The sequence below is a fragment of the Phoxinus phoxinus genome (assembly GCF_949152265.1).
Source record: "Phoxinus phoxinus genome assembly, chromosome: 3".
Classification (NCBI taxonomy): domain Eukaryota; kingdom Metazoa; phylum Chordata; class Actinopteri; order Cypriniformes; family Leuciscidae; genus Phoxinus; species Phoxinus phoxinus.
In genome coordinates this window covers 31,790,916-31,801,683 of record NC_136878.1, presented here as the reverse complement: position 1 = coordinate 31,801,683, position 10,768 = coordinate 31,790,916, and the positions used below count along the sequence as shown (strand labels likewise).

Below are 10,768 nucleotides of genomic sequence, written 5' to 3'. Positions count from 1 at the left end.
GTTGCTAGGGTGTTATGGGTGGTTGCTATGGTGTTGCTAGGGTGTTATAAGGTATTTTGTGTGGTTGCTAGGGTGTCATGGGTGGTTGCTATGGTGTTGCTAGGGAGTTCTAAGGTATTTTAGGCAGTTTCTAGGGTGTTATGGGTGGTTGCTATGGTGTTGCTAGGGTGTTCTAACACACACAAACTTGCTCACACACACACACACACACAATATGAAGTTATTAAAACCTTTAGTATGGGGTTAGGGTTAAGGTTAGGCATGAGGCCGGTATTTAAAATCTCTATTAAACGAGTGCCTTATAATGAGTGCACGAGGCCTGCGGCCTCGTGCCTATGAGTGAGTTTTTATAGAGTATTTAAAATCTCTATTAAACGAGTGCATTATAATGAGTGCACGAGGCCTGCGGCCTCGTGCCTATAGCTTATGGTTGCTAGGGTGCTGTAACTGGTTGCTATGGTGTGGCTATGAGGATTTTAGGCCATTATTTATTGGCTGCATGATAATATAAATCCTCTGAGGGAGAGAGAGGGGGAGACATGCAGGGGTGTCAGGCCCTTTGTGTCTGTGTGTGTGAAAAATGACAGTTGGGATTTGAATTTCTGAAAATTCCGCAATGTTAAGTCAATGGGACTTTTTTGGCCGCTTTTTCGTCCGCTGTGCGAACATCGTACACCCGATCGCTTAGAAAAGATATAGCACACCTCTCCTCAATGAGCCGGTCGATTTGACACCTCACTCAGGGGTCTGTGACAAACGGTGCGGGGCGAGTTTCGCGCCAAACTTTTGTGTGGAATAATAATAAGAAGAAAAACTAGAACGTACATTTCCAGAAGAAAATGTGAATGGTGCTTGCAGTGGCAAAAAACACGACCCGGTTGCTAGAGTGTGGTACATGATTGCATACGAGCAAACAACCATGTCTGTACGATGTTCTGCTGCTGAGATATGGCTTATTCATGTTGTTCGGGTCGTTGCTAGGGTGTTCTGAGTGGTTGCTAGGGTGTATTGGGTGGTTGCTAGGCGGTTGCTAGGGTGTTCTGGGTGGTTGCTAGGTGGTTGCTAGGTGGTTGCTAGGGTGTTCTGGGTGGTTGCTAGGCAGTTGCTAGGGTGTTCAGGTTGGTTGCTAGGGCACCACAGATGGTTACTATGGGGTTAGGGCTAAGGTCAGGCACGAGGCCGCAGTTTAATCTCTATTAAACAAGTGCATTATAATGAGTGCACGAGGCCTGTGGCCTCGTGCCTATGAGTGAGTTTTTATAGAGTATTTAAAATCTCTATTAAACGAGTGCATTATAATGAGTGCACGAGGCCTGCGGCCTCGTGCCTATAGCCTATGGTTGCTAGGGTGCTGTAACTGGTTGCTATGGTGTGGCTATGAAGATTTTAGGCCATTACTTATTGGCTGCTTGATAATATAAATCCTCTGAGGGAGAGAGAGGGGGAGACATGCAGGGGTGTCAGGCCCTTTGTGTCTGTGTGTGTGAAAAATGACAGTTGGGATTTGAATTTCTGAAAATTCCGCAATGTTAAGTCAATGGGACTTTTTTGGCCGCTTTTTCGTTCGCTGTGCGAACATCGTACAACCGATCGCTTAGAAAAGATATAGCACACCTCTCCTCAATGAGCCGGTCGATATGACACCTCACTCAGGGGTCTGTGACAAACGGTGCGGGGCGAGTTTCGCGCCAAACTTTGTCCAGAATAAAAAGAATAATCAGAAGAATAATAATAAGTATGAGCAATAACACTAATGTTGCTTTGCCTATAGGCAAGCACCATTAACTATCCAATCAAGTCCTGCCCCTACATTTCAAGAAGCCAACTTCAATTTCATGCTGACTTTAAAAAAATACATATACAATAGTTTTGTCTTTTGTGATTCATGTAACTTCTCCAGGTTAGCTTAGCCTAAATATGCAAAAAAAAAAAATTCAACCTTTTTTTGCATTATAATTTTACATTATAATTTTTAAATGATTTTAAGCGTGCAAAATAAAAATATTTTTTATTTACCTAGATTTTTTTTTTCCGTTTCACATATTTCTCGAGACGTTATCTCCATTTATTTATTTCGTTTTTTATATATATATTGTTGTTGTAAAAACAAAACAAATTTTTGTTTTGTTTATTGTTTGTTTGTAAGGAAGTCAGGCTAACCTTTTCGGTTTCCACGATATATAGCAGCTAAATGTATTTCCTCAAACATTTGCAGGGTGAAAGTTGTCACCTAGCACCCTGGGATGCTGTTCATATTGCACACAAACATGGCGGAACCCATGGAGCTGCAGCTGCTCTGCTGGGGAGGCGACTGGGATCTGCCGTCAGTGCACACAGACTCCCTCGTCGTGCTGGTAACTACACGGGTTATGTTAACGCTTGTTTTCAATACATATTCACAATGCAATATTTAATCAAGAATGCCCATGCCTTTTTGGAGAAACCTGTCCTAGGGTCTGGATAGCTTTATCAAGCACTGTCAAGAGTCATTTTGATGAATGAAATTGTCGCTACACTAATACGCCAGTTCAGTTGTAAACTGATGCATCCGTTACAGTCATGCAGATATGATATCAACTGAATTGCATTGCATTGGTTTGAGCGGTTGATGTTAGTAAGCTAATGTGTCGCACAGCTCCGGTTTTTATTTCTTGAAGGTCAGAGGAATAATGCTGATAGGATCTGACGGGTATGGGATATTTTTACTCGCTTTTCACTTAGAATAGAGATTATACAGTGCTTGTGGTTTGTGCTGGAGTACTTTCTTGTTTGTTTTTGCAGCTGCTTAAATCCTGCGTTCTGATAACACTTTGCAAAAAAAAAAAACCATAATAAAAGTCCCACTATAGCGCTAAAGATGATTATCAATATATATGTAAATCAGTCATCTATTCATCTGACTTGTTTTTAATGTTCTTTTATAGGCTTATGCAAAGTTTGCTGGCGCAAAGCTTGCGGTAAAGTCTGTTGACTGGACGTGGAGGACTATTACAGGTCAGATAAAATATTTTTTTGTAGTCATGGTATGAGCATATTTAATGTAGGGAAAGTCTGGATTGTAGCGCATCCATAGTTTTCCAAAATGTAATATTGTAAATGCCAAACATTGCTGAAGTGTGTAAAGGGGTGAGCAGCTTTTTCTAATGGTAAGCTGCAGCTGTCACATTTCTCTTTCCACAGCATCTGTGCCACAACTATATTATGAGGGATCCACAGTCACAGAACCAACACAAATTCTAAACTTCCTACGAAAACAGGTAGAAATTAATATCTGTTTATAGATTTGCTTCTTTTTGTGTAACATAAGTGGGGATATTTTACAGTTTGTCAGTCATTGTCGCAGAAGAACTGGAATCCAGGATACTGATGCGAAATTTATTTTGACAAGCTGACTGTATTACACAGCTTTACCTAATACATTCATATGCATGCACATAAAATATGTATTTCAATGTGTTTATATGCAATTAGCTACAGTTTATTGTCTATATTTGGGCATTCAAAAATATTTGACCACAGAATTTCACAACTAACTAATTGGTTTTGAGTTTTCCAGAGAGCCAACATTTTTTGTAAAGATATATTGGAATATACATACAAGTGTAATTTATAAAAAGTATCAGCAAAAGGAAAACAAATAATACATGGAATATTTGTGACACCATTCAAAATATTTTAATAAAGGTATAAATACAACAGTAAATTATGTTTCAATAAAATGTTTCCCGTAATCCACACAGAGTTTCAATGCCGACTATGAGTTGACAGCTAAGCAAGGGGCAGATACAATGGCTTACATCGCACTACTGGAGGAAAAGCTGCTGCCAGCACTGGTATTTTCACTGCAATTCACATAGTGATTTAAAATTCCTGAATCTCATAATGATGATTGTATGAATTAAGTGTTGATTTGTGTTTTTAATTTGTAGCTGCACACATTCTGGGTGGACGCAGAGAACTATGCTAACCTGACCCGGCCCTGGTTTACGTCACATTCCCCGTTCCCCCTCAACTTCTTTGTACCGGGTCGACAGGCCAGTTTGGCTTTGTCTCGCATCTTACTGACCAAAGCAGAGTCGCCATTGCTGAACATCACAGAGGTGGAGGGAAAGGTATGAGAAAACAGATCCATAATTATGTACGGTCATAATAATTCTTACCTCAGTTACTGCGTCTCATGCATAGCATTGGATTCATCTATCCCTTTTCAATGCCATGATGAAATGGAAATGTCTGTGGTTGCGTTGTGAGATGGAAAACCGTTTCTCTCTCAGACCTCATGAGCAAATCTGTGGATTGTAGAAAGCAGAGGATCATGAAATATGTTACACAATGAATGTGCTATTGTAGTTATTCCATTCCTCATAATAATGAATATAAAAATTGTATGGTTAGTAACATATTTTCTTTTAGATCTACAGTGAAGCCAAAGAGTGCCTGAATTTGCTCTCCCACAGACTTGGGAACTTCCGCTTCTTCTTTGGAGACACGTGAGTTTTTCATTTTTATCCTATAATATTTATCAGCTCTTTAAAGGGATAGTTCACCCAAGAAAAATGGTCATAATTTACTCATCTTTCTTTCTTACTGTATGACTTTCATGGAACATAAAATAAGATATTTTGAGAAATGTCTTAAGGCCCTGATTTACTCACAGCGAAGTTCTTTTTCGATCTTCGCTTAGAGGTAAAAAAAGAAGTTCAAAATACCTGAGCAGCGTTGTACTGTTAGTGAACATCCCGACGCTGCTTAGAGTGGCATTTAGATTAATATGTTAATGTGCTCCATGCTTTTCTCTTTATAACAAAATAAACGCATAACAAAAATCACAGTGGTCAGAAGACAGCTGTTAAGAAAGCATCCGATTATAGCGATGTAGATATGTTTGCACGTGCTCTGCAATTTGGTCAGTGATGTCACGTTTATTTACCGGTATATAGCACTTTATTCAATAGATAGCTCTAAAGCAAGCAGCTTTGTAGTATTAAAGGCGTCCTATTATGCCCTTTTACGAAGTCTTGATTTTGTTTTAGGGGTGTACTAGAATATGCTTTCATGCTTGATTGTTAAAAAATTATTTATTTATTTTTCTCTCACATTTTACATTATTACAGCACCTCTCTCCCCAGTTTGGCGCGAACGCGTCGTTTATTTCCCGTTTCGATTAAGTCCCTCCTTCCGAAATATGAAATGTGCTGTGATTGGTTAGCTGGCCCAATTTGTTGTGATTGACGTGTTCGGGAAATGTCACGCCCCTTAACTGCAAGCTCTACTCAGATGTAAATATTAAAGGGATACTTCACTGATTAGCATTAAGCTTTGTATCAGTAGAAACCTGGTAGTATTTTCAAATGACTGAAATTACTGTGATTGCAACAAAAGGCGTGCATGTATACATAATGAATGGCGACCGCAGAAACGAAAAGCCGAAATCCGGTGCGTGAATCCGACGCTCGTGGCCTCTCGCACAAGCCGCAACACAGCGAGGAACAGCCGCGGGCGATGGAGGAACCAGAGGCGGCCGGAGCAGCCGCTGCAGCAGAGGAGCGAGACCCGCCCGGCGGTCAGGAGGAAAAGTCCGGGCAGACTCGAGCTGGGGCGGACTAACTCGTCACAGAGATTTATGATAAAATTGCGTCTTTTTCAGTTTCTAGTCAACTAGTAACCTATTTGTATCAATTCTTCCGATACTGGTCTCTGTAACCGGTAAGCGTGGCCTCGTAGGGCAGCGAAACAAGTGCATTCTGGGAGTTGTTGTCTTTCATCCACATGAGCCAAAAATACATTTTCTGGCTTTTCTCAGTCTAGAAGGCACCAACTTCTAAAATAATTTCACATTTCTACTACATACATGACCAAATTTAACTGCACATTCATCTTTCCAGCGGTGAAGTATCCCTTTAAGGATGGCGTCAGTTTCAAACCAATTCAAGCTTGATTCAGACTTAAGAATGGTAACAAACAAAACCATGATTCATTTTCCTAAGGCGGTGAACAGTCTTACAAAAGCAAGCGCTTACAAAAGCTAAAGTAAACACAATATCAACACTAATGTTGGCTAGCAGGCGAGTGGAGCGGAGCCAAACCACTTTGCCCTTTGTTTACATTGAGGCAACAACATTAAACTTATAATTGGAACTGTTAATAGAAAACGCAACTTTAAATAATAAGACATACTTACAAGTTGTGATCCACAAGCAACAGATTGTCCAGACAAAGTGTAAACTGATTGGTTTCAGGAGAAGCTTTTGTGTGTAGCCAGCATTGTACTCTCTTAATTTCTGGAAGCTGTCCTCCGTAAAATGTGCAGCACACAGACAAATGTTAGGGTTATAATGTTCAGGAACAGTGTTTAAAATACATTTTAACCACTCGTAAGTCCGTCAGCCCTAGGAAGGTCAAACTAATGAGTTTTGGAAACAGGGTGGAAAAAACAGGATCTCTTTGACATGGCGACAACACTCTTCTCTAACGCAGCTCAACCAGGCCTTGTCCCCCTTTTTTTGCGTATTCTGTGGGCTGAGATTATTTATATGAGGAACATTCTGACTTCATAAGATCCGTAAAAAACACGCTGTAGTCAAAGCGAGTCGTTCGTTTTAGTTCTTGGAAAGTGGATTCTGTTAAATAAAATATTCCCTTTGGAGTGGACTTTGAGCTTTGTAACCTTTTTTTTATTATCTTTTTTGTGCTCAAACAGCAACATTACACGCTAACTAAAATTGAAAAAGTGGAATAGCGTAATAAGACCCCTTTAAACATAAAAAACAGTGTCAATTTAGCTTTTGAATTAGAATAAGAATTCAATTTCTACTATAAAGCAGCTCTCAAGTGGATTCATAGCAGAGCCTCAGATCCACACCTACCTACTATGTAATCGCCATGGACCAATGCTATATAAAACCAGATAACTTTTCCAGAAAGTTCACGTTGGCAAGCTGTTTTGAACTCCTGAAAGAAACTCCAAACGAACTTCGTTTTGGCCTGATTTTGTTCTAAATGACGTCACACCCTTTAGTTCTTCTATCCACTCAAAATATATCGGGGTGTTGGAAGTCAATGACCTACAAAACAATTATTTGAAATTGTAATAATATTTCACAATATAACTGTTTTTACTGTATTTTTAATTTTGAAAACATAAAAATCCTACTGACCCCAAACTTTTGTACAGTAGTGTATAACTTAGTTAAATGTAATCATTGTTGCGTGTCAGCCTGAAGTTCACTATGTTTTCTATTTGCTAGGCCTACAAGCCTGGACGCATTTGTATTTGGCCACATTGCCCCTCTTATTAAAGCCCCTCTGCCCAGTGGGCAGCTTCAGAAGCACCTGAACCAACTTGATAACCTCTGCCAGTTCTGCAACACCATCCTTAAAAACTACTTTACCGATGCCACCACTGAGAAGAGATTGGACTGTAAGTAGTCACTATAGTACTATATTAATAACACACAAAAAATAGTATTGGTCCTGCTCTGCTCTCTTTCTTCTTTTTTTATTAGTTTATCTCAAGTTTCATTTGTTTGTTGTTGAATCATATAGAATTAAATCATTTAACCAGACATTCATGATTCATCACCTTTCCATTGCTTTCAACCCGAGACATTTGGCTCAAAGCAGATGCTAAAAGACAGTTTAATAACAGCATGGTCTTGGGCCTCGTGGCTATTTTAAGTGATTCGCTATGTCTCTTTGGCTGCACTCTGATTCAACTAATCTTTCTCGCATGTGCGTAAAAACATCTGCTTTTCTCCAGAATCAGTGCCCTTTCGTCTTTTCTTTTCTTTATCTCTGCCCTCTCGCTAGGTTCACCAACGGCTACCCATGATCCTGTCGATGCAAACCTCCAGAAACTGACACAACTTGTTAACAAAGAGTCCAACCTTATTGAAAAGGTCTTGGCTAGATCTGCTCATTCACTTCTGAATTTAATGTCATTAGAAATTACAGTACATGGTCAAAAGTATGTGAATGCCCACACAGTTTTTCCACTATGTATTGAAACATGCATGTTAGTATTTTCTCCTATTTTGAATTTTATATACAAGAGCATAGGTGATGTCAGACACAAATATTGAGTGATGTCCCAGTTCATCCTAAAGGTGTTCAATGGGGTTCAGGGCTAGTCCAGGCCAGAAAGGCGTCCAACTAGAACCGTTTATTCACTTGCTCTTTACACAGGGGCATTTCATGCTGAAACAGAAAAGTCATTCAGCATTCTGCTGAAAATGTTTGTCATAATATATAAAATGTGTATGATGTGTAAAAACATTCACAATTATGACCGGAAAAGACTGTAATAGATCTAATAGGAAATGTCTTGTAAATTTACAGTAAAATAGTTACATATTTTTTAAAGTGAAAAATAACCAGTCTTATAATTTACATTGAAAAAAACATACATTGGCATTCACAGAATTCTCTGTGACAGCTCACATGATTATTTTTCATTGAAATAACTATTTCTAGTTTCTAGGTTAATTATAACTAGTTTCTTTTTTGATTTTTCTTATCAGTTATATATCATTAGGGTTTTGTTGCATGATGGTGTTATGTATTTGAGCTTGTAGAAAAGTTACTTGTGATGAACATTGATTCATCATATGTCTTTCTCTTTACCACTTGTGTTTTTAAGGTGTTGGTCTGCATATTATAAAGGTTAAAAAATATATATAAAAAATGGAGTATTCTGGTATATTAAAGGGATAGTTCACCCAAAGAACAATTCTGTCATCATTTACTAATCCTCAAGATGTTCCAAACCAATATGAATTTCTTTCTTCTGCTGAACACAAAAAAAAATATGTTTTGAAGAATATGATTAACCAAATAGTTGATGGGCCCCATTGACTTCCATAGTATTCTTCAAATTATCTTCTTTGGAGCAGGTTTGTAAACACTTCAGGGTCAGTAAATGATGACAGAATTTTCATTTTTTAGGTGAACTTACATTGTTTTAGCCCAAAAAAAAAAAAAAAGAAGATATATTTTTTTCCAGTATGTTCAGTCTGTAAAACGTCTCCGGTTACGCATTTATGGTTCCCTGAGAAGGGGAACGAGACACTGCGTCCTCTATAGGACCCAGTGCGAGTTCCCATTTGAATGGGAACTTAAAATCTTAATACCATATTTTTACAGTAAAGTTTTGCCAAACACAGCTAATGTTTGTTTACCTGCTTAGATACAAACAGGGTGTCCGCATACTTTTGGTCATGTAATGAATCTCATAACATCTTCTTACATCTTTTGGAATTGACACTTGTCCTGTGAGTCTTATCTGTATATGTCTTTATGTCACAGATGGATGATAATCTTCGCAGCAGTCCGCAGCACAGACCGCACAGACATGAGGCCAAACCCTCGGCCATGGCCAGTGAGAGGAGCTCAACCTGAAAACCCTATCTAAGCACTGACTGTACCATTATTTATTTTTTTCCCATGGAAATTGAAATAATTTCCAAATCATATTTAAAATCTAACACACTGATGGGGTCATAATAAATGAATGCTAGTTTTTCATAATGAAGTTGCTGAAATGTTGGTTAACTTGGTTTGAGTGTCGGATTCTGTAATACAACACCATAAAGGGCTTGTTAAATGGGCAGTCGTCATCTAATGTATATAAGAATCATTAGCACATGTGGCAAGTACATACATTATAAAAAGGGAAATGCTGACTATTAATATCTAGCGATACAAATTTAATTGTTTAAAGGAGATGAAGCTTTTAGGTTCGGTTGCATTGCTCTTGCTCCTGGCTGTCTTTGGCTTTCTCTTCAAATACTAATTGTATAGGGAACTTTGAATGCACAAGCTTGCTTTCTAAATGCAAAGGCTTTATGTATAAGTTTTATGGTGTTTTATTTTTTCAATCCTGCCCAAACACAATTACAGGTATATTATAAGCTTTACGGTTTATAGACTGTTTCAGCTTTTATTTCATCATGGTGTTGTTTAAAATCAAATTAGGATTTCACATTTTTACATCTTAAAGGTTCACAACAGTTACTTTAGTGCATACGGCAGCTGAAATATCATGCATGTATTGGCATTGTGCCGCATTACAGCATAACTTTATCTTATTTTAACTGATCTTTCCATTTTTCTCACTTATTTATGTAACCTTCACATTCTTTTGGTGCAAAGGTATCTTGAAATCTGATTGTGTGTACTGTGTATACATTTATTGTTCTTCAAATTCCTTGGGAGGTTTTGTACATGCAAGGAATGCCTTAAAAGTCCAGTGCTGTGTCATGCCATTTCACCTGACTTTATTTTTGATGTATTCATTATTCATTGTCTCTCAAGAAATTGTATATTTCTTAATATATTAGTGTACAGCAATGTTCACATATATGTATATATAAGTGCAAGAAAGTAAAATTCTTTAAAATAGACAAGTTAACATGTTTATCTTATTATGCGTTTACATTTAGTTGCTTACATCAAATGTAAAACCCTCAACATTGTTTATTTGTATAGTGGAAAGTACATCCTGACGTAACTTAAGAACTCATTTATGCTCTTTGAATGAACAATACTAACATATTGCTCAACTTTCTGTTCATTCATCATTTAAATGTAGCAGTAATGGAGAGACAGGGCTGGTGTTTAGATGTCACATGGAAGTTATTACAACTCCCCAAATATTCACATTCCCTCAACAAGATGGAAAGGACAGGAGATTTGCTGTCCCTTTTCCCCTCAGTCTTTACCAAATGAAAGAAATGTAAATTTCATCAATGACATACAGCTGGAGATGAGA

At 38.1% G+C, this 10,768-nt stretch overlaps 1 protein-coding gene across 2 annotated transcripts; it reads left to right on the top strand.

The window, feature by feature from the left end:
* Positions 1-2,203: 2,203 nt before the first annotated feature.
* On the top strand, positions 2,204-10,694 carry mtx3 (metaxin 3). 2 transcript variants are annotated; one of them, XM_079607439.1, is made up of 9 exons: positions 2,204-2,354; positions 2,925-2,994; positions 3,181-3,257; positions 3,741-3,833; positions 3,930-4,112; positions 4,414-4,490; positions 7,248-7,420; positions 7,810-7,898; positions 9,304-10,694. In XM_079607439.1, exons 1-9 carry the CDS (start codon positions 2,244-2,246, stop codon positions 9,394-9,396), a joined length of 966 nt encoding a protein of 321 aa, XP_079463565.1. In that variant the 5' UTR covers positions 2,204-2,243; the 3' UTR covers positions 9,397-10,694. The 2 variants fall into 2 exon arrangements, with proteins under 2 accessions (XP_079463565.1, XP_079463566.1); XM_079607440.1 differs by lacking the exon at positions 7,810-7,898 and having other exon boundaries at positions 9,304-10,420.
* The last annotated feature ends 74 nt before the right edge of the window (positions 10,695-10,768 follow it).